The following is a 27,001-nucleotide window of genomic DNA, read 5'->3' as shown; positions in this document are numbered from 1 at the left end:
AGAATGGGAACCAACATGGCGGATCCCAATTCCCCTCAAAAGCTGTTAGGGGTGCCTCCGCCGCCGGAGGGAACGGGGGGAGGCCGGTGCTCCGAAATCTCCACCGAGCTCATTCGCTCCCTGACGGAGCTGCAGGAGCTGGAGGCTGTGTACGAACGGCTCTGCGGCGAGGAGGTGGGAGGGCTGAGCCTTTTTTTTTTTCTCCCGAAGCATCCAGGGGGCAGTGGGCGTAGGAGCCGCCAGCAAGGAAATCTGGGCTGTGGGAATCTCTCTGCCAGCCACGGGAAATAAAAAGCACCTACTCGAGAAGCCAGAGTGTAGTTGAGTGTGGTTTGGGAGACCTGCCAACTCCCTTTACCCTATATGATGCTCCCAAGCTGGTCTTCCCTGTTACCCACCTGGTTGATGCGCTCCCCGACCCCGTTAATCTCGCTTGCTCTTAATGATTTGGTATCTCCCACTCTCAGCGGGAGTAAAGGTAAATTGAGAGTATAAACCAATTCTCCTGGTTCTTAAATTAAGAATAAAGGCTCTCTTGCGTTGGCTTAGTTTAAAAACTGAAATGCTTTCACCCTGTTATCTCATTTAATCAACTGTCATTGCAAATAAAGGTGAAGCGGTTTAAAACTTCCTCTTGTAGGGAATGACGTGGGGGTATAATTTTAGGTTAAGTGCAGAGTTTTGTAGAAGCTTGAGGTTTTAAGACTCAGGCACAACTGCATAATCTTGGACAAGTCACTTCTTGGACCCCTGCCATTGTGTCAGCTGAGGGGTGTGGACTTTGTTCTCGCCAGGATTCCTTTCAGCATCCAACGTTTTATTTCCTTTCTGCCTCCTTCACTTTTCTGTGGCAACCCGATTGTGTCAATACATTTTTTAATGTCATCTCTGCCAGTCAAAAGAAAGAGCTAATCCCTGATCTAGAAATTTAGTATCTGTTTCCTAAAACCAAACATTTAAGGAAGGTTAAGCACAAAAGGCCTTTTTAGCCTGGGGAAGGGGATTATTGACATCTTTGAATATTTTCAAGTATTAACTTGCACTAGCTCTAGCAGTTTCTGATGTTTGTCAGCAAGATGTGCTTTATAAAATTCAGTACTCTTGACTGAACATTCCTAAGCTTGCATTCATTGGGTCTGTTGATACTTTGGAGGGAAATTAAGTCAATCTTACAGACAGAGCAATGTTAGTTCTGTATTTGTAGTTGATAACTGTCAAGTGAAGTTTCCGTCTGGATCCTACGGGACTATTTTAGTAAAAATGTAGAGCTAATATTAGTGGCTGTTATTGAACCATAAGTCACATACTATATTAAGCACTTTCTTATCTTGTTTGGCTCATACAACAGTCCTAAGGGGACAGTCCTAGTATCTGTTACTATCCCTACTCTACAGGTGAAAAAACGCAAGCATAAGAAGGTTACGTTAATTGAGGTCATGCAGTAAGTGGCCTGGCTCAGAGAGAATTATATACTATGGAGAAACTTTTTGTAACTGCCACTTTGGAGGTTTCCTTTGTTTAGCCTTTATATTATAAAGGCATTCCTGTGTTAGGCACTATGCTAATGATATTGAATGAAGGTTTGTTTTCTTTGTGGTGTTCTGCTAGATGAAATAAGATACACATCATTATATCGTCTGATAAGTGCAGAAATTAAGTGTTGTTTGTTGATGTTCTGAGGGGACTTGGTGGAAGGAAGACATTTGAAATAGCATTCGCCCTTCAGCTAAGTGATTGGGTTAGATAACTCTTAAGACTTCCTCTGAGCATTCTGATGACGGGATGTTTCTTTGTGTTTCAGAAAGTGGTGGAGAGAGAGCTGGATGCACTTTTGGAACAGCAAAACACCATTGAAAGTAAAATGGTCACTCTGCATCGAATGGGGTGAGTTTGTTCATCTCAGCAAGAGCTATTGGGACTTGCAACGCTGTCTGTCCACTGGATAAGTTATTTTCCCTTACCTTCTTTTACAAAATGCCAGTTGAGTGTGAAACGTAGAGGAGCATTACCTCAAGGTAAAGTGGATACTTAAGGGAACAGTTTAGTAGTTTTCGAAGTAACCTTGACTAGCAGTATCAGCATTACCCACACTACCTGGAAACTTGTTAAAATGCGAATTCTAGGGCCACGCCCAAACCTACCAAAGCAGAAACTCTGGGGATGGTTCTTAGGAATCTGTATTTTAACAAGCATACCAAGAGGTCTGGTGCGTGGCTGAAGTTTGAGAACCACTGTTTTTACAAATTGTGTGTATTTGCCAATCATAAAAATTGCTCTATGTTCTCATCATCCTCTCAGATTGTTGGTAAGTGCATTTTTTGCTCACTTAACAATTGGGAGGGAAACAAACAATTTGGAGAATCTGTTCTCTAATTCTTTGGCAGTACCTATTTAGCAGTGTCGTTAGAACTTATAGCAATTAATTTTTTATTAAGCATAGGCCTGAGTTTACAGTATAATACTCTTAGGGAAGGAAAGTTGTTAATAGGGTGATTTAAGCTAAGAATTTGAGTAAGTACAAAAGAAGTAGAAGACATAGTCTCCATCTGCAAAAACACTTCCATCTCTTAGTCCTACCCTCTGCTGCTATGGACATATGTGTGCTGACAATGTGTATCTCTAGTCCCAACCTGCAGTTGATTGAAGGTGATGCCAAGCAGTTAGCTGGAATGATCACCTTTACCTGCAGCCTGGCTGAGAATGTCTCCAGCAAAGTTCGTCAGCTTGACCTGGCCAAGGTAATCCCATTGTGATGTTGATGTTTGAGTTAAGAGGGCAGTGGAAAAGCCACCACATTAGAAAATAGAGCAGCAACATCCAATAGAAATCTAACACAAGATACCAAAACCAGACAAAGACATCATGAGAAAACTCTAGACCAACTGCTGTTATGAATATAGACATAGAAATTTTCCACAACACTAACAAACCAAATCTAGCAGCACATAAAAAGGACTATACTATGAGCAAGTGGGATTTATCCCAGAAATGCAGAGTTGGTTTCACATATGAAAATTAAGGTACCATATTAGTAGAATAAAGGACAGAAACCATATGATCATCTCAGACTTAAAAAAGTAATTTACAAAATTTAATGCCATTTATAAAAACACTTAGCAAACTTGAAATAGAAAGGAATTTCCTCAACCTGATAAAGGGCATCTATGAAAAACCCACAGAAAACATCATATTTACTGGTAAAATACTGGTTGATTTCCCACTGAGATTAGGAACAAAACAAGGATGTCAGTTCTTGCTGCTTCTCTTCATCATCTCATTGGAGGTTCCAGCCAGGGCTATTAGGCAAGAAAATGAAATAAAAATCATTTGGATTGGAAGATGTTTAATACCAACAACAAATATACTTTGAAATTTTCTAGTAGACATTTTTTAAAAAGTTAAATGCATGAAAATAATTTTTAAATATGCTTTATTTACCTCATTGTCTACAAGATCATTTAAATATGTAGTTACTATAAAATAATGTTATTGAGATATTTTATATTCATTTTTGTACTAAATCTTTGAAAGCCCATGTGTATTTTATGCATACACACCTTAATTTGGACTAGCCACATTTCAAGTTCTGAGTAGCCACATGTGGTTAGTGGCTACCATACCAAACAGGATAGCACAAAGTTTGGACTCAAAGAAGTCAGTCCCCACCTTCATTTGCCCTGTGAAATAGCATAACTTTTCCTGATCTATTTTTTCAGATTCTACAAAAATAACCACAAAACTAAGCAATGCAGCCATCAACTCACATATTAAAGGTTACTTTGAAACATTCTTGCCCATTATAAAAGAAAAATACTTTTCACACATTTCATTTGTCTTATAACTTGGTTTACAATGTCACATTTCCAAAATGTCAAATACAGGAGCTCTCCCTCTAGAGAGCCAGCCCAGGCCTTTTCCATCCCTCTCTTTAACAACGGTTTTGTGAGTGGTGGTGTTTCTTAGTTCACCATTGAGGGCTGCAAAGGACATGTGGTTAACCTTAATCTCCCTACCTTCTGAAGAGATGTTTTTTAAAGAACAGAACATTGTTTCTGAGCACCAAGTCTTTTTGCAGAACCGCCTCTATCAAGCTATTCAAAGAGCTGATGATATCTTGGACCTGAAGTTCTGCATGGATGGCGTTCAGACTGCTCTGAGGAATGAAGATTACGAGCAGGCTGCAGCCCACATTCATCGCTACTTGTGCCTGGACAAGTCAGTCATCGAGCTCAGCCGACAGGGCAAAGAAGGTCAGCATCCCAAACTGTTGATTTCTAGTTAAGTTACAAGCATCTGTAATCTGAAATAGACACACTCAAGCAGGAGAAGGGCATTTGTGGGGAGGGTTTTGTTTGTTTCTTAATAAAAATTTTCTTTATTTATTTTTAGAGAGAGGGGAAGGAAGGGAGAAAGAGAGGGAAAGAAATATCAGTCTGTTTCTTCTCATGTGTACCCTGACCAAGGACCAGAGCCATAATCCAGGCATGTGCCCTGGCCAGGAATCAAACCGACAACGTTTTGCTTTGCTGGACAATGCCCAACCAACTGAGGCACACCAGTCATGGCGAGAAGGGCATTTGTTGGCAGGAAATGTCCTTATCTGGCATTAGACCCTATATGGGGCCTAGACCATCCCAGGGCAGTGTTCTCATTCCTATTTTATGGAGAAGGAAACTGATTCCAGAAATACTGTTTTCTGGCTAGTAGGTTCTTTCCACTTGCCCATATTGCCTACTTAAAAAATTAACTTCACCCCCCTGGCTGGTGTAGCTCAGTGGATTGAGCACAGGCCTGCGAACCAGAGGATCACGGTTCAGTTCCCAGTCAGGGCACATGCCTGGGTTGCAGGCCGGTTCCCTGCAGGCCAACTCCCAGCAGGGGACACACCAAAGGCAACCATACATTGATGTTTCTCTCCCTCTCTCCTTTCCCCTCTAAAGATAAATAAATAAATAAAATCTTTTTAAAAAAAAGAATAAAACAATTACATTTTAAAAAAATTAACTTCTTAACCTTGTAATCTGGGCCTTCCATAAGCTCAACTCACCCTTTCTAGCCTTGTTTATTTAGAGCCTTATTTCATGCTGTTCACTCATATACCCATTCATTGTGCAAATATTTATTGAGCTCCAAATGCCAGGGCATATATGGTGAACCCTTGAACAATATGGAGGTTAGGGGCGCCAACCTCCCACAGAGTTGAAAATCCTCACATAGCTATAGTACTACTTGCAATGCTATGCAAATACTCGTTTTATCTTTCTCTTTGTATTCCTTTGCTTATTTCATTCCCTTTGCCTGAAATGTATATTCTTCCTGTTCAGGTGTCAAAATCCTGCCCATCATTTTTTTTTAATTTTTAAAAAATATTTTATTTATTTTTAGAGATAAGGGAAGGGAAGGAGAAAGAGGGAGAGAAACATCAATATGCAAGAGAAACATTGATCAGTTGCTTCTCATATGCCCCCAACTGGGAACCTGGCCGGCAACCCAGGCATGTGCCCTGACAGGGAATTAAACCAGCAACCTTTTAGTTTGCAGGCCAGTGCTCAATCCACTGAGCTACACCAGCCAGGCCCCAAAATCCTGCCCATCTTTGAAAAATGGGATGTCACCTTCTTTAAGAAGGCTTTTGACATTAGTTCAACCAGAAATATAACTTGTAGACACCTTTATTATGATATCTATCATATACTGAATTTTATTATAGTTATTTGTGTATAAAGTTTATCTCTTTTATCGCTCAATTATAACTTCTGTGATGATAGGATTATGGCTATTTAGCTTTTAATCATCCATATTGCTAGTTCAGTATCTTACACACAGTAAATGCTTAACACATATTTTTTTTAATGAAAACTGACATTAATTTTCACTTCCTCCCATTGCACAGGAAGCATGATTGATGCCAACCTGAAATTGCTGCAAGAAGCTGAACAGCGTCTCAAAGCCATTGTAACAGAGAAGTTTGCTATTGCCACTAAGGAAGGGGATCTGCCCCAGGTGGAGCGCTTCTTCAAGATCTTTCCACTACTGGGTTTGCATGAGGATGGATTAAGCAAGTTCTCAGAATACCTTTGCAAGCAGGTATGGCCCCTGATTGCTTGACAGGATCATGGTATGGTTCTCTGCCTACAGATTGGAGAACTGAGTAGATCCAGTGTCTGTGGATACATTCTCGCCTCTGGATTTGACTCCCCTTTCCTGCTCTTGCTATAGCTTGGCAGGACTGGATGCATGCATTCGTTCAACACTTGTCTGTTGCCAGTCTACTGTGTACGAGGCATGGCCTAGACACTTGCTGGTGCACATTTATTTCCAACAGATCAAGTGAACGTAAAGGAAAATTAAAATGCAGATTCTCTGACAAGTTGGCTTAACCTTTTCAAGTGTCAGCCAGGAACTGGCCTCTTTTAAAAGCATTTGAAGTCGTCGGTTAGTGGTTTTAAGACTTTGTAACCAGGATTGAGTCTCAAAATAAGCCACAGTGACATAAAGCAAGTTAGGTCACTTGAGGTTAAATTCTGAAAAAGAAGCAAGCTCCAGTTAAAGTCTCAGCCCTCTTCCCCCACCCTAGATAGAGAGAAGCAAATCCTAGCAGGCATGTGAGCAGAAAATTACCGTTTTTTTAAACTCTGTAGGAGTGCATCCTGCCCCTTCCCCCAAAAGTCTCTAATGGAACACTAATCTGCCATTAAGAAAAGTAAGACAGTTCCATATGTGCTGACAGATTTCACTCTCTAATGTATGTGTTTATTAAATCAACAGTATGCTACCATTCTGTTTAAAATGAGGGGCATGGCAATAAAGATGTATGCTTGTATAGGCATGGGGTATTTTTGGAAGGGTTAACAGTAATCACCTCTAAAAATGGGAATTAGGAGACCAAGAGACACAGGTAGAAGGAAGAACTTCTCACCAAACACTCCTTTGTTCCTTTTGAACATTTAAGTGTTTGTGTTTTACCCATTCTAAAAATATAATTAATTAAACATAAAATACATGTTTAATTACATGCTGCTCTATGGTACTTTTTAAAATCATTACTTTGCCATCTGGGACCTTGAAATGGCTTCAACTTTTAATCCTTTACAAGCCCCATCAGCAGTGCCCACATTCCTTGTACTGCTCAACAAAACACCATTAATGATAACTCTGAACTACACCTTAACATGATTATTGAAATGGCGGGCTCTCTCCCTCGACTGGTGGCAGTACATATTTCCAAAGAGAAGAAAAGCAGTATTTATGCCTCTAAGTGGAAGAAGAGCTGCTACCACTGTGTTCGAGTTTCTCGTCTTGCCTGAGGTTAGACAACCCAGAACTTTCAAGGGAAGTTCCTCTGTGCTGCCGAAGCTGCCAGGGCATCAGGGAAATGTGGGGACAGAAAGGCAGTGGGAAATCTTTTTGCAAGACTGAGGCTAGCCTTTGGTCTGAGAAATATGTGTGGTTTGCTTCTTTCTTCAGGTGGCCAGTAAAGCTGAGGAGAATCTGCTGCTGGTACTCGGGACGGATATGAGCGATCGAAGAGCTGCAATCATCTTTGCAGACACACTCACTCTCCTGTTTGAAGGCAGGCTGCTTTCTCCACTCCAGGGAGACTTCAGACGTTATCCTAGCTAACCACTGCTTCCTAGCTTTTCTTCTCTCCCCACTGGCCAGATGCCTTTAATTTAATCCTGTAATCTGCTGTGTACTGGTTTGTTAGAGAATTAACTTCCCAGTTCAGTATCAGATTAGCAGAGATTAGTCTGATCTTCCCTAGCTCTGAAGACCAAACTCTAAGAATAAATTTAAGCATTAAAATACATTCCTGGGAAGAGAATGATGCTGGTTTTTAAAGATGTTCTGATAGAAACCATCAATATAACTTAGGAAAGGCTTTCTGGCATACCAAGCACAGAACATATTTAACACACAGTTCTGCTTAGTGACTTCCAGCACTGACAAGAACCATTTGTACTGATTTGGGGAGGTAAAACAACCAAAAGGGGTTGAGTTAGACCCTGGATCAGCCTTGGCTGGAAAAAAGGAGTGTATTTTATGGGAAGAATATTTGGAATTCAACACTCTTACTTTCTTCTTTCTAGGGATTGCCCGCATTGTGGAAACTCACCAACCAATAGTGGAGACATATTATGGACCAGGAAGACTTTATACCCTGATAAAGTACCTGCAAGTGGAATGTGACAGACAGGTGGAGAAGGTGGTAGAGAAGTTCATCAAGCAGAGGAACTACCACCAGCAGGTGAGCGGGGGAAGCTGTAGGTGGTTTAGAAGCAGCATTAACCAGCGACACCGAATGGAACAAACTGGAGGGGAAAGCGAAAAGATGCAGACAGAAGAAAATTAAATGCCAAATGCACACCGGTCTGCATCTTGCCCATCAGGACTTGAGGTGTTCTCAAGACAGTGATGGCCTCGGTACAAGGTTGAGAAGGAACTGGAAAGGGCCTCCTGAAAGGAGCACCACAGAAACATTAAACCAGTCCTTTATCACAGAATGTGCAACTGTGCTTTCCAGGGGTATAATAAGAATTTTATTTGTGAAGACCTTTTAAGTGTCAAGTAATACAGCTCACATTTCTCTTTAGTTCCCTTAAGTGCTAAAGGTAACATTTGCTTTTTCAGAACTTTATTTCTCCATTCCTTTGAGTAGAGAAAGTAAAGAGCAGGACTTAGAAATAGTAGCCCCATAGAATCTAGACAGTAGTCCATTGGATCACCTTTAGCATAACTGTATGGATTTAATTTATTTACTTTTGCATAAAGGGAAGGGAGGGAGAAAGAGGGAAAGAAACATCAATATGCAGAGAGACATCCATCAGTTGCCTCTTGCACACCCCCAACTGGGGATCTGGCCTGCAACCCAGGCATGTACCCAGTCACAAACAAACTGTGACTTTTAGTGGTGCTCAATCCACTGAGCCACACCAGCTGGGGCACCAATTGCATCACTTTAAATGCAATAATAGAGGTGAGCATTACCATCTAAATCAAGTAAACCTTTGGCTCATCATCCGGAAAGCCTACTTTTGATCTGCCTGTTAAGCAGACTAAACCTGAACATTCTTGTATGCCAGAAGTTTGGGTGTCACCAGCTAAAGGCAGATAGAGGAGGGTGAGGAAAACCATTCTCATTTTTGGTGTTTTGCAGTTTCGGCATGTCCAGAACAACTTGAGAAATTCTGCCACAGAAAAAATAGAACCAAGGTAATAATCCTCTTTTCTTCGGCCCATAGATGTTTGAGTTAGCAATCATATATCATCCAGAAACTAGTGTTAAAGTGTAGTCTGTGTTTTAAAAATATCTTATCTATGGCTATTGGTTTTCTTTAATGGATTATGTCATACAAACAAAAACATTTGTATATAGCATGTGGTCCGTAAAGAATGATAGATGGTTACCAATACCTTGAAGTCCCCAAAGTGACTCTTCTCCTCTCCCTCCCGCAGAGGTGACTAGTATCCTAAAATTTTAAACTTTTAAGTTTTCTAATAAAAATCATACATGCTTGTTAAAAGAAAACCCAAACATTATAAAAATGTATTCATTCAATCAGCAAGTTTTTACTGAGCATACATTGCAGGGCAGTCATCGGCCCTTTCCACTGGGAATATGGCAGCAGAGTGAGCAGAACAAACCTAATTATTTGTGGCATCCCTGTCTGTGGTATTTACTTTATGCCAGACATTGTTCTAAGCACTTGAATATTAAATCATTTAGTCCAGGCTTTCTCAGCCTCTGCACTGTTGGCAGTTGAGCTGGTAATTCCCTGTTGTGGAGGACTGTGCTGTGCCTTGTGGGATATTTAGCATCCCTGACCTTTTCTAACTAGATGAGGATAACACCCTCTAGTCATGACAACCAAAAAATGTCTCCACATGCTGCCAGATTTTCCCTGAGGGACAGAGTCACTCTCAGCTGAGGACTACTGATTTAATCCATATGTATTTTTTACTAATGAGGAAGCCAAAGCCTAGAGAGGTTGAGTGACTCGCCCAAAGTCATACAGCTAGACAGTGGCAGAGCCAAGAACGGCATCCAGGCCGTCTGACTCGGGTTCATGCTGGTAACCACTATGACATACTAGGGCAGGGTGCAGGAGAACATGTTAGTGAAGATATATAATCTAAGCTGATGAAGTTCAAGGAAAAATTCCTGAGGAAATGACCTTAGATCTGAGACCTTAAGAGTAGTAAGTAGGAATAAGAGGTAAACAGTGTTCCAGGTAGAACAGGGAAAGTGTGTGCAAAAACACACTTCATTTTTTGAAAAAACGAAAGAAGGCCAGTGTTGTTGAAGTGCAGAGAGTTGGGGAGAACATGGTAGGAGATGAATCTGAAGAAGGTTTTACAGTTAGGCCATTCCAGGTCTGGTGTTTTAAGAGCTGTGGAAATCTTGGTTATGATATGACCACCAGACTTATGTTTTGAAAAGGTCTTTTGGACTGAAGTGTGGAAAAAGAGTCAATTTGTTTATATAAACTGAAATAGAGGTTCAGCCTCTTCACTTTTTACATATACATACCACCAGTTAACCTAGCACAAGTTGTTGAAAGTGCTATTCTTTTCTAACTGAATTGTCTTAACACCCTCCCTGGAGATCAGTTGACCGTGAGTGTGAAGGTTCTGGACTCAGTCAGCCTGTAGATCTGCCTTCCTGTCTTGATTGCTATAGTAAGTCTGAAGTTGGGGAGGTGTGTTTTCTTTCTCATGAGGCATAGATAATTTTTTCTCAAACTTCTAACAAAAACACATCTCCAATCTCTTATTTAGCCCCGGCAGGATGGTAGGGGTGAGTGATTTGGGTGAAACGTGTGAGTGAAACATGCGGTTGACAGCTGCCTCTGATTATAATTGGGTCAGCAGAGCCGGGATGACCATCTGGCAGAGCCGGGTCCCAGTGGGGCGGGGGGTGTTTGGGACTTTGCTTTTGTCTGAGGGAATCCAGGGTCCTCCTGCTTATTTCTTCTGCCCCATGTGTCTCAGGGAACTGGACCCCATCTTGACTGAGGTCACCCTGATGAATGCCCGCAGTGAGTTGTACTTAAGCTTCCTCAGGAAGAGGATCAGCTCTGATTTTGAGGTGGGAGACTCCATGGCCTCAGAAGAAGTAAAGCAAGGTAAAAAGCATTTCCTGTACTCCCTGGGAGGGCTGGGGTATGGTTGGCTGCTGTTGTTTCATAGTTAAACCGCAGATCTCTTAATAAGGAAATAACTGGGGCTTGTCAGCATCTGGGGGTGGGGGTACCTATGGGAAAATCGACTCCCAGTAGAAAATCTAGACATAACTGAATTTAGGGATTGGACTGGGCTTTTGAAACCATCTAATCACTTTACAGAGGAGGAAGGCTAATGCCCACAATGATCAGATTATTTTCCTCCGCTCTTCTCCTTAACAGCTTTGTTTTAGGGACTGGTATTTAAGTGTGTGATAATGTGGGAGGGGTGGGGGGAGGGGGGAGGAAAGAAGGAAGGGAGGGAGGAAAGAAATATATAACTTCATGAGGGGNAAGAGGATCAGCTCTGATTTTGAGGTGGGAGACTCCATGGCCTCAGAAGAAGTAAAGCAAGGTAAAAAGCATTTCCCGTACTCCCTGGGAGGGCTGGGGTATGGTTGGCTGCTGTTGTTTCATAGTTAAACCGCAGATCTCTTAATAAGGAAATAACTGGGGCTTGTCAGCATTTGGGGGTGGGGGTACCTATGGGAAAATCGACTCCCAGTAGAAAATCTAGACATAACTGAATTTAGGGATTGGACTGGGCCTTTGAAACCATCTAATCACTTTACAGAGGAGGAAGGCTAATGCCCACAATGATCAGATTATTTTCCTTCTGCTCTTCTCCTTAACAGCTTTGTTTTAGGGACTGGTATTTAAGTGTGTGATAATGTGGGAGGGGTGGGGGGAGGGGGGAGGAAAGAAGGAAGGGAGGGAGGAAAGAAATATATAACTTCATGAGGGGACTTTTAGGAGTGAGGAATATTCCAAACTGGTTTGTAGCAATTGTTGCAAAACTGTATAGTTTCTAAAAAAATCATTGAACTGAATATATTCAATGGGTTAATTTTATGGTACATAAATTATACCTCAATGTAGTATAGATCATATTGAGAAAAGAATATATAGCGTAAAGAAAGGGCACAGAAAAAGAGTATATCGTGTAAAAAGGCTTTCACCCTCTCCCTTAGTTTCTCAGTGCTCTCAGTCACAATTTTTAAAGAGATAAATACATTTTTAAAAAGTGTAACACGGTTCTTTTTTTTTTTTAGACTATTTATTTATTTTTAGAGAGGGGGGAGAGAAAGAGAAAGAGAGAAAAAGAAACATTAGTGTGTGGTTGCCTTTCACATGCCCCGTACTAGGGACCTGGCCCGCAACCCAGGCATGTGCCCTAACTGGGAATCGAACCAGCGACCCTTTGTTCACAGGTCTGTATTCAGTCCACTGAGCTACACCAGCCAGGGCCATGCACAGTTCTATTTTATTTATAAATTTACTCTCTGGGTTTTTAAGAATATTTAATTCCTGCTGGGCAACTATTATAAAATTCCCCAAATTGGAGACTTGAGACCAACTATAACTCACTACTTAGAGCTGTGTTGTCCAATATAGTAGTCATAGCCACATGTTAACAATTTAAATTTAATTAAAATGAAATAATGTTAAAAATCCAGTGGATAGGCCCTGGCTGATGTAGCTCAGTGAATTGAGTGCAGGCCTGTGAACCAAAGCATCTCCAGTTCGATTCCCAGTCAGGGCACATGCCTGGATTGCAGGCCATATCCCCAGTATGGGGTGTGCTAGAGGCAACCATACATTTATGTTTCGCTCCTTCTTTTTTTCCCTCCATTCCCCATCCCTCTAAAAATAAATAAATAAATAAATTTAAAAAAATTATTTATGTATTTATCTTCAGAGGGGAAGGAGAGGGAGAGAAATGTCAATGTATGGTTGCCTTTCGTGTGTCCCCTGCTGGGAGTTGGCCTGCAGGGAACTGGCCTGCAACCCAGGCATGTGCCCTGACTGGGAATCAAACTGCGATCCTCTGGTTCAGGCCCATGCTCAATCCACTGAGCTACACCAGCCAGGGCAATAAATAAAAATTTTTTTAAATTTCAGTGGATAGAGTGCAGGCCAGTGAACCAAAGGATTGCCAGTTCCATTTCCAGGTATGGCACATGCCTGGGTGGCAAGCCAGGTCCCAAGTAGGGGCCACTTGAGAGGCAACCACACACTGATGTTTCTCTCCCTCTCTCCTTCCCTTTCCCTCTGTCTAAAAATAAATTAATTAATTAATTTCAGATCCTCAGTCACATTACCACATTTCGGTTGTTCAATAGTAGTTGCTATATTAGATAACACAGATATAGAACATTTCCATCATCACAGGAAATTTTCTGATTTAGAGAATGAAATGTATTATACCAAATATGTTTTCTTCTTTGCCTAGAACTTACATCTTTTGAGTCTTACTAATTAATTCTAAGGAAATAATGAAAAAGAAGTTAAAAGTTCTTTGTAAGAAAATGTTCACTGTATGCCCTGGCTGGTGTGGCTCAGTGTATTGAGAGCTGGTCTGTGAACCAAAGGGTCACCAGTTCAATTCCTAGTCAGGACATATGCCTGGGTTGCAGGCCAGGTCCCCAGTAGGGGTCACTCAAGAGGCAACTACACCTGGATGTTTATCTTCCTCTCTTTCTCCCTCCCTTTCCTTCTCTCTAAAAATAAAAAAATAAAACCTTTATTAAAAAAAGTTCACTAAACTGGAAAGCATTATGCTGAGTGAAATGAGTCAGGCAGTGAAAGACAAATACCATATGATCTCACCTTTAACAGGAACCTAAACAACAAAAGAAACAAGCAGTCAAAATATAACCAAATACACTGAAACAGAACAGGCTGACAGTGACCAGAAGGTAGAGGGGAGGGAATTTCAGGGGAAAAGGGGAAAGATTTACAGGAACTAGTATAAAGGACACATGGACAAAAACTAAGGGGGGTGGAAATGCGAGGGAGGTGGGGAGCACTGGGGTGGTGGGCTGGGATGGGAGTATAAGACAGAAAACTGTACTTGAACAACAATTTTAAAAAATTAAAAAAGTTCACTATAATTTCTAAATACTCTGATTTCCAATTATCTCTAATAATGGCAAAATACTTTAAAATGACCAGGTGTCTTAATATATGAGAATAGTTTTTAAAAATATAGACTCTACCTGATAAAAATATCATAGTAATTAAAAATAAATAAACCAAGCCCTGGCTGGCGTAGCTCAGTAGATTGAGCACAGGCCTTCGAACCAAAGAATCGTGGTTCGATTCCCAGTCAGGACATATGCCTGGGTTGCAGGCCAGTTCTCAGCTGGGGACACATGAGAGGCAACCATACATTTATGTTTCTCTCCCTCTCTTTTTCCTTTTCCCTCTAAAGATAAATAAATAAAATATTTTAAAAAAATAAGCTAGCCCTGGCTGGTGTAGCTCAGTGTATTGAGCACAGGCCTGTGAACCAGATGATCGCGGTTCAATTCCCAGTCAGGGCAAATGCCTGGGTTGCAGGCCAGTTTCCAGCAGGGGATGCACAAGAGGCAACCATACATTGATATATCTCTCCCACTCTCCTTCCCTTCCCCTCTAAAGACAAGTAAACAAAATCTTTAAAAAAGTAAGCTAAAAGAAGTAAAAGGCTATGTATAAACACTGAAAATATTTACAATATAATTTTTAGAGTACAATACAAAATTATACCTATACTGTGATTATAACCATGTAAATTATGTACAAATTTGAAATACAGATTAGAAAGGAACGTGAAAAAATGAAGAAGGTTGATCTGTTTCCCTTGAGGAACAAAAGTGACTCTTCTTTTCTTGTCCCCTAGAGCACCAGAAGTGTCTGGACAAACTCCTCAACAATTGCCTATTGAGCTGCACCATGCAGGAGCTGATTGGTGTATATATTACCATGGAGGAGTACTTCATGAGGGAGACTGTGAATAAGGTAGGACAGAGGACACGTCCCTTGGAAATGGGGCCTTTCTGTCCAAGAAGCCAGGCTGAAGGAAATGGCCAGGCATGTCATACTTCTTGGTCCTGCTTTGATAATACACGCAGACTGAGTGGCACCACTTTGTATGGTTAGAACACCTCAGCCCTGCAGGGAGTCTCCTTGTTCCTGCCTCCCTAGAGGTATGCAGGTGAGGAGCCTTGGGGAAGAAGGTCCTCTCTGACGCCTTACATCCCAGGTAGTCGTTGTCCTCAAGGCAAAGGTCCTGAATGCTTAATTTCTTAACATAGTGATCAATAGGGAGGTGAGGTATTTTGATAAGGAGGATCCACCCCCAGCTGTGAGCGGAATAAACCATGTGGGGAAAAACATGGAAAAGGTATAGAAAAGAAAGCAGGGCCTGTTCCAGAACCAGCTTTAACAGTGACATGCAGAACCGGGGCCCTTACCGGGTGCGTTGCCTTTTGGGTAGGCTGTGGCCCTGGACACCTATGAGAAGGGCCAGCTGACATCCAGTATGGTGGACGACGTCTTCTACATTGTTAAGAAGTGCATCGGGCGGGCTCTGTCTAGCTCCAGCATCGACTGTCTCTGTGCCATGATCAACCTCGCCACCACAGAACTGGAGTCTGACTTCAGGTGTGCTTGCTGCTCTTTCCTGTTTCCAGGAGGCACAAGGGTCCTAATTGTGATTGCTTCCTGAGGCGCATTTGTTTCTTCCTTTTTTTTCCTTTTGATAATAGTTCAGTTGTATACAGGATATAACCTCTTATCCATAGCACAACATCCTCGGCTCCAGGCAGCTACACAGCAGCCACATAGCTCATGGGCCAAGTCTCTGTTCCGTTCCCTGGACTGGATTGGAGGGGTCATGGCCCTCAGATCGATACTAACAACTACAGTTACTGTTGCCACAGGCTAGGCACTATGCTGATTGCCTTTTCTGATTCAGTCCTAATAACAACCCTGTGAGGTAGCAACTATTAGCTCCATTTTATAGATGAGGAGACTTGGGGCTTAAGGAGATTCTACCCCGTGTCAAAGATACCATGTCTTACACGTGGTGGAATATGGACTAGAGTCCGGAACTGATGTCTCAAAACCTGTACTCCAGCTCTTCCTCAGCGCTCCCTTTCATTAAGCTGGACTGCTGACATTGTTGAAGTTCAGTGATAATAACTGAAAGCCTCGCAGGAAGACGAGAATTAGCTAGTCTTCTCTGCTCCTCATCAGTGCCCTCCAGGGTGTTGGTCTCTCTTGTACCCTGGCTTCTCAGGGTCTTCTACAGTTGCCTCAAGGATTGGTTATGCCCTGCAAAAAGCAACTTGTGCTTCTGGCTCAGGGTAGGGGGCCCTCTGGAGCAATGTCAATCCCCATCCATCCCCATATGCCATTCTGCCCCCTAGGGACGTTCTGTGTAACAAGCTGCGGATGGGCTTCCCAGCCACCACCTTCCAGGACATCCAGCGTGGGGTGACGAGCGCCGTGAACATCATGCACAGCAGTCTCCAGCAGGGCAAATTTGACACAAAAGGCATTGAGAGTACTGACGAGGCCAAGCTGTCCTTCCTGGTAGGTAGCCCCACTGGCCAGGAGCTGGGTTGGTTAATTTCAAGAGGTTAAGCTATGATCTGTAAGCTACAATATAGCCTTCGACTGGAGCCTTTTCTTCTAGTGTCTGTGTAGAAGGAAAGCTCCTTCTAGAAGGTTCTGAAACCATTTCTTATCCAGGGAGGTATTTCTGAGGAGCCTGAGCCAGGACAGACACTGTTCCTTGCCTGGAAATCTGGGTGTTTCAGTTTCTGGAGTGCTCATTCCTAACAGCACTACCCAGCTATTCAAGGGCTCTACCCAGTATCAAACTTGGCTTGCAACTGCCACAGAACCAGCTGGAATGTCTGGGCCCAGTATCCAGAATGCTCGCTCCTCCGAGGACAGTCCCCCGTGAGGGTTGGGTGCTACTCCTTTAAGCCTCCCAGGACTGCTTCTCTAGCATACTTCTTAGGCTTTCAGCTTTCTCAGAACAGTGAGCTTATTAAAGCCTTTAACTACCCAGAATGACGGATGGGGTGAAGCCGTGAGTCTTCCCAGTTGTGTGATAGGTGGCATGGGAGAAGCATGGAAGGGTGAGAGGATTTACAAAAGGTAACAAGTAGTTTGTGATGAGCTAGGAAGAACACAGGAGTCCTGAGCTCACATTCGGGCCTCCCTGTCACTTGCTGTCTTGGCACAAATGGGAATAGCACTGCCAGAGGTCGTTCTGCTTCAAGCTTATGTTGGCCAGACTCTGGTCTTCTTGGCTCCTGAAGGTCAGAGACTGAGGAGACGCAATAACAGAGCTCTCAGTCAGTACACAGATGGGGTCTCTGAATGCCCTGGGGTTGGATGCAAAAGTAGGGTATACATGTATTTTTTTTCTGGAAGCAGGGTCCTTAGCATTTCAGATTCTTAACTCTCAAAAGAGTTCAGAGCAGTTACTTTCTCGGACAGAAACTTGAACATGCTACCATCTACCCCGTCTCTAAAAGGAAACCCACAGTAACTAGTCCTCAGCCAGAGCCAGGATCAGGCTCTTTAGGCAGCGCCCTCTCTTCTCGTCATTGAGAGTATTTTCCCTGGGCATGGGTTCTATCGATCTGGAATGTCATGGTTGTTGCCAAAAAAGTATCAGCTCCTAGAAACTGTTGCTTCTGAGTGTGGTGCTTTGGGAGAACTTTGCCAGAATGCCTGGCAGCCAGCTTCATATGATCATGGATTGACTTACATTTTTCATTTTGTTTACATCCCATTCCATTTTTTACAGAACTTATTTTATTCTTTCATTTCTCTGCTCAGAAATGACTTCTTGTGACCTCCCACAACAGAGCTAGGTGTCTTTGCCTGGTGGTTTGTTCAGGGCCCCCTGATCCATCCTCTCCTCGTCCTCTTTTCCACTTGGCCCCACAATTCCCCATTAGGCTAATGCCTGTGCGTTCATGCATTGACTGTTCCCATTCAGTTTCACTGTTCGAGGGCCCAGAAGATAAGGCAAATGAGAGAGGTGATGCTGCCCTGGCCGGTGTGGCTCAGTTGGTTGGAGCGTCATTAGTATACCCAAGGGTCACCGGTTTGATTCCCTGTCAGGGCACATACTCAGGTTGCGGGTTCAAATTGGGACATGTACGAGAAGGCAACCAGTTGACATCTCTCTCTCACATTGATGTTTCTCCCTCTCTCCCTCCCTTCCTTTCTAAAAGCAATGAAAAAATGTCCTTGGCTGAGAGTGAAAAAAAAAAAGGTGATGCTGAATGCTTAATGACAAGTTTCTAGTTTTTCTGACGCCAAGTACTTAAAATGTCATCGCTCCCACCACAGGGCCCATTTCTTATGTTACCTTGATTCATTGGTTGTCAAGATGAACTCCCTACCGGCGCTGACATATCGTTCACTGTGAGCTGGGATAAGCCCATTGAGTCCTTGCTTACGAGGGCTGACAGTACAAGGAAATTTTGAAATCAATACCATTTGAACCCAAATCCATTTTCCTCTCATGACATTATTCTTGGTGACCTTCAGTGCCTTAGAAACATTTATATTATCATCTTCATCCTTGAGTTGTCCTGACAGTGCAGTTAATTCCCAAAAGCAGCTGTTCACAGCTGTTCTCAGCCTGGCATTGAGGCACACTAACAAAAGGCCTTGAACCTTACCCATCCTCAACAGCACAGCCTTAGCGAGGTCAGCAGCATGACCTTTCAGTATCAGCTGCTGGACACTGATAAGGAAAGCATTCTCAGGAGATGAGGGATGTCCTGACCTCACCCCCACACCCCGCCCCCGCTGCCAGGGTTCTGGGGTTCTTCTCTTACCCTGAAATCCTGAAACTCCTAACTCATCTCTTGAAAACTGGCTCCTTCCTACATCACCTCTGCCTCCCTGGTCATGCCACCAGCCTTCCAATTCAGAGGCTGGGTGATCCTCTCCAACTTCAGTTCCTTCCCCACACAGCCTCTAGGTTAGTACTCCCAACCCACAGCTGTGCTCATGGGGCAGTCACTTGCTTCAAATAATCCTCAGTGTCACCTCATTGTCCACAGGCCAGCAAGGCACCCAAATTCCGTTATGATCTCACCCACCTCTGCAGCTGTACCTCTTACCATCCTCCTATACTTGTCTGCGCACTGCCTCTGTTGATCCCTGAACACCTGCAGTTTTCTGCCACTCTGCATTTGGTTATGTTCTTCTCTGTAACACATTCATTCACTCATTCATTCATTTGACAAATATTTATTGTGAAACGTCAGGCACTGCTCTTGGTTCTAGAGCTACACTGTTCAGTATGATAGCTACTAGCCACAAGTGGCTAAGTTTAAATTTTAAAATCTATTTCTGTATTGCACTAGCCACATTTCTAGGCTCAGTAGCCAAACATGGCTAGAGACTACCGTGCTAGACAGTTCAGATTTAGAATATTTTCATCATCAAGAAAGTTCTGTTGGACAATGCTCTCAATGTTCTGCTGAGACACAGCAATAAAGAAGACAGACTAGATCCTTGCCTTCAGGAACTGTCATTCCAGTGAGAAAGGCAGGCAAAAAACAAATAATATCAGATCATCCTGAGTATCATTAAGAAAATATAGAACTGAACAGTGGGCCTGAAAGAGGCTGGTGGGGGTAGAGAAAGGTACTCACTGTCATCTCCTGTCAGCCATGTTTCGGCCTTTTAATTTTTTAGTTGATTTGAGAGAAAGGAACATCAGTTTGTTGTTCCACTTATTTATGCATTCATTGGTTGATTGCCCTGACCAGGAATTGAACCCACAACCTTGGCATATCAGGACAATGCTCTAACCAACTAAGCTATCCAATCAGGGCTGTTCCAACCTTTCAAATTCAACTCAGTTAACAATTCTGCCATGGAGCTTTCCTTGAAATGCCTCAGACCAAATGTTGTTTCTTTCCTCAAAATGTCCATAGCAATTTATGCCTTAATTATCACTTTATCGCATGCTGCTTTTTATGATTGGTATTTCTGCACCTAGCTTAAAAGTCCACTGAATCATGAGAGAAGGAGCCCTTGGCCTAGAGTGAGAAGACCTGAATTCTAAACCTGACTCTAGCTCTGTGGCCTGTCGCTGTCTGAGTGGCTATCTTGTTACCATACTTTATTTTTCATCATGATGTTTATCACTGGCTGGCACTATAAAATACATGTATTTATTATCAGACTTCCCTTCTGGAACATAAAGTCTGTGAGGGGGTGAATTTTGTCTGTTTTATTAACTGCTTTCTCTCTGGTGCCTAGAATAGTGCCTGGCAAGTAGCAGGTGCTAGGTAAATACTTGCTGAATGAATTCTTGACTGACCTTGGTGAATCATTCCACCTTCTGAGAAGTTTTGTTCCTATCTATGAGCTGGCTTGATAGTACTTGTTTTGCAGAGAGTATTTGGATGAGAAAAATGCTCCCTGGCTGCCAGGCTTTCAGGAAGGATTTCTTTAACGTGTGTCAGCCTTTGCATCACTGACCTGGACGTGGAGGTTTGGAGCCTCAGGGTTTCTCCCAGACCTGTGTGCCAAAACTTGGAGGAAAAAGTCCTGAAACCTTGGGTCATTACTCCAGAGGGCAGGTTGGCTTTGCTGCCTTGGTGTCAGGCACAGGAGAAAGGGTGAGCCTGGTTCGCTGTTCTGCCCACACCAAGACCTGAGGGCCCTGCCTGATGACAGTGCCGTGGGCCGTCTTTAGCCTCCTCTGGGCCTCAGGAGAGCTGCTACCAGCCATTCTGGCACAGGGCTGGGCACAAACACCGATGAGCGAGAAATCACATTCTTTTGTCCTCATCTCCCAGGTGACTCTGAACAACGTGGAAATCTGCAGTGAAAATATCTCTACTCTGAAGAAGACCCTGGAGGTACAGAGGAAACTGCCCATCAGCTTTTAGCCACTGCCACCTTCCCTGGCCTCTCACTTCAAGAGGGAGCCTGTGCACTCCCTGGCGGGAACTGTGCATGCCCCAGCATTGAGCCAGCTCTGCTTCAGAGCACTCAAGGGGGTTCACTAGTGTTTGACTAATGAGTCAAGGGGTGACAAGGCATCTCGACCAGTATGAAGAGCTCCTGCCCAGGATTTGAAAGATCAGAGTTCAGATTAGGTCTTCCAGCACATTTAGCACATGACCTTAGGCAAGTCCTTTAACTCTCAAAGCTTTAGTTCTCGCATCTGTTAAGTGAGGTACATATCTCTACCCTACTTTGGGTTTGCTGGGTGGCATAATAAAAAGACAGGTTGAAAACTGTAAAAATTATAAAGCCCTGTATAATCATAAGAGATTAAGATGAGATAGGATCACCAAATATTGTACAAAGCTGGTTGCTGTTGCCAGTTTTTAAAAGCAAGGCTGCATATTAGAGTGAAAATCATTTGCACTTGGAAATCAGATAACCCTGAGTTCAAATCTCACTTAACCCTGAGTTCAAATCTCCACTTGACCACAGACCAGTTGGATAGCCTGAGGTAGCCTGAGGCAACTTAACATCCCTGAGCCTCATTTTTCTCATTTGTAAAACAGGCAGGAGGATCTCTACCCCACAGGGCAATTGTGAGACTTGAACAAGATAATATAAAGCACCTGGTACATGAGCAGGATGCAGTGGTAATAAATTGTATTAATAGTTACAAATAACATCATGGAGCAATCACTTAAGTCTGCCTCTGGGAAAGGAGGGAGGCCAAGGTCCTACCTCCCTTGTGACACTTTGTACTGAGAAGGCTGCTTTGCTGCAGAAGCACAGGGCTCGACGTGCAGACTGTGGTGAGCGTCGGCTTTGGGGCTGCGGAGGCTGGGGGCCAGCACACAGGGAAGAGGGCCCCGGAGCTGATCTGGTTTCTGGGGGCTCGGAGAGAACAGTCAGGTGGGAGGTGACAATGGTACTGTGAACTGAATTAGAACTAGATTGGGGATTCACGCCAAAAGGGCCTTAGAATGCAATAACATGAGAGTGCTACAAAGTACCAATAGCATGGCGTCTGTCATACTCTATGTACTCAACAGGGTGACTGTCACTGTTTTTAAGTCATGGCTTTTTAGATTATACTCCTGACTTCATCTTTAACTTAGTCTGTTGGATTTTGAAGTAAAATTTTAGGAAATATTGGGAATTCAGAACTGAGCTGGTAGAATTAGCCAAGTGAAAGAAAAAGGGATAGTGATGAGCTAAAAACAGTTCCCATAAATCCTATGAGGTAGGGTTTATTTAAGGTCAGGCCTACCCCATTTAGATTCGCATTTCACATGTGTTCTTAATCCATGAGCAACCCATGAGGTCAGCTGGCATGATGTCCATTTTACAGATGAGGTTAAACAGCTAAAGATAATCAAGACTAGAGCTGCTGTAGGACTGGAGGCCCTCTGCCTGCTAGATCAGCCCTTTGCACCTCTGCTACAACGCTACTCCTGCTGCAGCCAAAAGCACAGACTTTCTAAGGAGGCTCCAAGAAATGTGGGCAGCTAGCAGCCCAAACATGGCGAGCTTCGTGCAGCTCCTCCCCCTGCAGAGTTCTGTACAGCTGGTTGTAGTGTGGGGATTAGGAACAGGCACTCTGGAGCCGGAATTCCCACCTTGAATCCCAGTTCTACAACTTCCTGCTCTGTGGCTTTAGGGTATTAACTTCTCTGTGTCCAGTTTCCTCATCTGTAGAAGAAGAAGAATAATTTTACCTACTTCATAAGATAGGTACTTCAGTTAATGAAAATAAAATGCTTAGCCCTGGTTGATATGGCTCAATGGATTGAGTGCCAGCCTGTGAACCAAAGGGTGACCCGTTCATTCCCAGTCAGGGCACATGCCTGGGTTGCAGGCCCCCAGTAGGGGGTGCACAAGCAGCAACCACACACTGATGTTTCTCTTCCTCTCACTCTCCTTCCCTTCCCTGTCTCTAAAAATAAATAAATAAAATCTTTTTAAAAGAGAGAAAGAAAATGCTGAGAACAGGGTCTGGCACACAAGCAGTTAAATTTTACCTGTGATCATGATGAGCTCCCTTGGGCTGCCAGGTGACAGTATTTAAAACAAGAAATTACAATAACAGCTAGCATGTCCTTAGTGCCTACTATGTGCCAGGCAATGGACCAAGTAAGCACTTTGTGCATCATTTCATCCAACCACCATGGAATCAGAAATTTGTAGACAGTGAAATTGAAGTTCAGAAACTTGAAATCGCTTGACCAAGGTCACTCAACTAATAGGTGGCTGAGCCAGGATTTAACCTAGCAGTAGCTCTAAAGCAGGGGCATCAAACTCATTTTTACTGGGGGCCACATCAGCCTCTCAGTTGCCCTCAAAGGGCCAAAATAATTTTAGAACTATATAAATGTAACTACTTTTTAACTGTTAAGGACTTGAAGTTACATTCAGCCCTTTGAATTTAAATTGGTACCTCCAGATTACAAAGAGGGAAGTGGGAGCCAGGTAGTTAGCCACCAAGACAGAATCCAGGTTTCTGAAACTCACCCAGGGCTCTTGCCTAGGATCAGCCTTAGCTGTGACCAGAGAAGGCCAGAGTAGGAGAAATGGCTGGTTACATGTTGCTGCCCTCTCCACTGCCCTGTGGTCCATGCTCAGAAGCCTGAAAACTGGTGTTCTCCCCTAGAGCGACTGTACCAAGCTGTTCAGCCAGGGCATTGGAGGGGAGCAGGCCCAGGCCAAGTTTGACAGCTGCCTTTCTGACCTGGCTGCCGTGTCCAACAAATTTCGAGACCTCTTGCAGGTAAACCCAGATTCAACAACTGGCTGAATCCTGTGTCTGTGTGTTGCTCTGAGAAGAGTGTTACTGGCTTATTGTGGGCTATGTGTATAAGGAAACGGAGGAGGGTTGAGGGGGTAGCATGCAAGCCACTGAAATTGTGCAAGTCCCTTGAGACTAAAGGCCCCGTTGGTTTTTCAGCAGTGCAGTTATCACATTGACAGACCAGCATTCTGGTTTTTAGAATCTCCACGTGGCCCCACTGTGTCAAGAGCCCTCAGAAAGATGCTCTGAGGGAATGGAACCACGTGGTGTCACAGACCTGCTGCTTGGCCTTAGGCACAGGTGCTGCCCCTATGGGCACTAAGCAGCCTCCTTTTTGGAGAGTGTACACACCAACCTCTAGGTCTTATCTCTGACCTGGACCTCAATTGGCATAGATCTGGAAAGGACTAGTTGTTCTTGGCCTCTCATCAGCATTTTCTGTTTCACTTCAGACAGCCTGCAGATAGTCTCAGATCTGGAAGAATGCCCTGGCAGTCGGGATGGAGTAGGAGAGGAAGGGGATGGAGAGCTGTGCTTTGTGGGTCTGATGTGTCTTCACCTTGTCCTTTGCAGGAAGGGCTGATGGAGCTAAACAACACAGCAGTCAAGCCGCAGGTGCAGCCTTGGATCAACACCTTTCTCTCTGTTTCCCACAACATCGAGGAGGTCAGCCTGACCACCAGCAGCCGTCAAGCACGGGATTACTCTCATGTTCCCCTAGCCCCCAGCTGGAGGGCAATGGAACTGTCTAAACCAGTGATTTCAACCAGTGTGCCGCAACAATTTTTTAAACATACAATACCTGACTATTTAGTCAGGGGCACTGACCTCTTTTCCCTTAGACTGTCAAATAAAAAAATGACAACAGCTAACATAGCAATTGATGTCTAGTATAAATGAATTAAAATTTTACCTAATTTTTTGTCAGATCAGCAAAAAAATAAATTTTTTGATGTGCTGTAGAATTTTAGTAGTTTATGGGTGACATGTGATGAAAAAAGTTGAAACTTGCTGGTCTAAACAGACTTGTCCTTAAGGGCTTTGAAGGCCTGTTTCCCTCACACCCTCGAAGCCTACGTTCCTCCCAGGAAACAGGTTGTTCCGACAGAAGGGTCAGAAAGATATTTAGAGGGAGTTTGCCTTGAATGGATACATCCTCTTATTGAGGCTCTTTTTTGCCTTAACTATCATCAACTTAGCCTTTTTTTTTCTTACCTAAGGATTTTATTCTTACAGAACATGAGATGCTAGCATAAGTAGAGGCCAGGATCTTTCCCATATTGTGTGGGCCATGGCCACAGCCCAGGGCTGTTTGCCAGTGGGAAGTGCGCTGCAGAAGCAGCAGTGGTCACTGCCAGCTGGGGTGTCCGAGCTGGTTTTAAGGTTGATGAGTCAGAAGCTACAGGGGAAGAAGAACCTCTTCTGTTAGAGGGGTGGAAGTGGAGTGAGGATGAATAGTTCTTGGAAAAGCCCTGTGACCCATCTTGCTTCCTAACAACAGGAAGAATTCAACGACTATGAGGCCAATGACCCTTGGGTGCAGCAGTTCATCCTTAACCTGGAACAGCAAATGGCGGAGTTCAAGGTGAGCAGGGGCTCTGGGGACCAGCTTATGGAATTACCCACTTCTGCCAAAACCAGCAGCCTACAGCTCCTCATCACACTCCTGCTGGGAACCCTGAAAGCCCTTCTAAGTCCCAGTCTGTAGAAACACTCCCCAGTGGCTTCATGTAACCATCCCTATCCCCCAAAGGCTCCACTGTGTAGGCAGGGGCGTGGGTAGGATCCCACTGATGTCTAGCCTCTGTTTGTAGGCCAGCCTGTCTCCAGTCATCTATGACAATCTGACCAGCCTCATGACCAGCTTTGTGGCAGCAGAACTGGAGAGAGTGGTGCTGAAGTCCACCTTTAACCGGGTAAGGTCAAAGGAGCACAGGTCCCCAGGTGTGTCGTTTCTCCTCTGCGGCAGTTGAGTCCTGTCACTTGCATGCCCTATTTGCTACTCCCAGGCCCTGCATATCTAGACCCAGTTCTTCCATGGCTTCTGAGGCCTTAGAGCTGATTGCAACCACCTAAAGCTCTGATGGCCTTGCAGCCCAGCACTAACGGAAATTGGGGGCCAGTTCTGATGGGCCAGAGGGCCAGCCTCGAACAGTGATGATGCTTGTGTTTCCCTCAGCTGGGCGGTCTGCAGTTTGACAAGGAGCTGAGGTCACTCATTGCCTACCTTACCACGGTGACCACGTGGACCATCCGAGACAAGTTTGCCCGACTCTCCCAGATGGCTACAATCCTCAATCTGGAGCGGGTATGCAGAAGCCCCCATTGCCTAGCCAGGAAAAGGTGTCTGGGCAGAGAGGCAAGGGGCATAAACCAAATTTGGATCCCAGCCACTGTCTCAAAATGCCAGCAGCCCACCTCTGCTGGAACCTTCTTCCTAGGCACCACAACTCTGAATTTGGTGGAGCCCCAGGCCTTCTCTCACGATAGTCCCCTCCTTATTGACTGTCTCTGTTCTTCCCACAGGTGACTGAGATTCTGGATTACTGGGGTGCCAACTCTGGCCCATTGACGTGGCGTCTCACCCCTGCTGAAGTACGCCAGGTGCTGGCTCTACGCATAGACTTCCGCAGCGAGGACATCAAGAGGTTGCGCCTATAGCTACCAGGGTGAGCCTGCCCAGCCCATTACACTTCAGGGCTCATTCCCTAAGTGGCCACAGCCAAGGAATGAGCAAGGCCCTCTGGCACCAGGAGAGGTCTAACAGCCCAGACTGTTCCACCACTGGCAACGGAAATAAGGCATTGACTAACTCCACTCTCTGCACTCAGACCTAGCTGAGTGGTGCTCTGGGAGCACTCAGCCCCACCAAGAGGTGGGTCCCCCGGACTCCTAATGAGGTGGGAAAGTCAACTCAGGCCAGCCTTGTCCATGGTGGTCATGCTCTCATCCCTGGACACTGCAGCCAACAGACTGCCTCCCTGCGGGCCCTAAAGGATTTGGGTGCATCTGGGAACCTAGGGAATCAGGTTTACTCTGAGAGGAGGATGTGATATTTATGACCACCCTGATTAAAGGAGACTCTTTGGAGAGATGCCAGTGTGCTGTTTTCAGGGAGGCCTGGGTACTACGAGGAAGGCAGGTCTACCGGTTGCACTGAAATGTGAAAGCTAACACCTAAAGCCTCAGCCTCCTCCCACACCCAGAGCAGCACACAGCTACT

At 44.1% G+C, this 27,001-nt stretch overlaps 1 protein-coding gene across 3 annotated transcripts; it reads left to right on the top strand.

The window, feature by feature from the left end:
* Positions 1 to 3: 3 nt before the first annotated feature.
* On the top strand, positions 4 to 26,870 carry COG4 (component of oligomeric golgi complex 4). 3 transcript variants are annotated; one of them, XM_037063665.1, is made up of 20 exons: positions 6 to 174; positions 1,802 to 1,884; positions 2,624 to 2,738; positions 4,076 to 4,250; positions 5,894 to 6,087; positions 7,468 to 7,573; positions 8,091 to 8,248; positions 9,158 to 9,213; positions 10,993 to 11,070; positions 11,522 to 11,577; positions 14,887 to 15,005; positions 15,484 to 15,650; positions 16,418 to 16,583; positions 20,840 to 20,902; positions 23,641 to 23,757; positions 24,352 to 24,444; positions 25,280 to 25,363; positions 25,593 to 25,694; positions 25,958 to 26,086; positions 26,305 to 26,870. In XM_037063665.1, exons 1-20 carry the CDS (start codon positions 16 to 18, stop codon positions 26,437 to 26,439), a joined length of 2,355 nt encoding a protein of 784 aa, XP_036919560.1. In that variant the 5' UTR covers positions 6 to 15; the 3' UTR covers positions 26,440 to 26,870. The 3 variants fall into 3 exon arrangements, with proteins under 3 accessions (XP_036919558.1, XP_036919560.1, XP_036919561.1); XM_037063666.1 differs by having other exon boundaries at positions 10,993 to 11,089; positions 11,541 to 11,577; XM_037063663.1 differs by lacking the exon at positions 11,522 to 11,577 and having other exon boundaries at positions 4 to 174; positions 10,993 to 11,126.
* Positions 26,871 to 27,001: the final 131 nt, after the last annotated feature.

This window comes from Sturnira hondurensis, unplaced genomic scaffold (genome assembly GCF_014824575.4).
Source record: "Sturnira hondurensis isolate 20B ecotype Veracruz unplaced genomic scaffold, ASM1482457v3 Scaffold0014745, whole genome shotgun sequence".
In the NCBI taxonomy this organism is placed as follows: domain Eukaryota; kingdom Metazoa; phylum Chordata; class Mammalia; order Chiroptera; family Phyllostomidae; genus Sturnira; species Sturnira hondurensis.
The sequence above is the reverse complement of the archived record's forward strand: the minus strand, read 5'-3'. Positions and strand labels throughout refer to the sequence as shown.

Excerpts from the sequence above, each read along its gene's own strand:
- COG4 (XM_037063663.1), top strand. The coding sequence starts at position 4 with ATGGGAACCAACATGGCGGATCCCAATTCCCCTCAAAAGCTGTTAGGG. Across the intron at positions 175-1,801 it reads AACGGCTCTGCGGCGAGGAG|AAAGTGGTGGAGAGAGAGCT; the intron begins GTGGGAGGGCTG and ends TTTGTGTTTCAG. Across the intron at positions 11,127-14,886 it reads CTCAGAAGAAGTAAAGCAAG|AGCACCAGAAGTGTCTGGAC; the intron begins GTAAAAAGCATT and ends CTTGTCCCCTAG.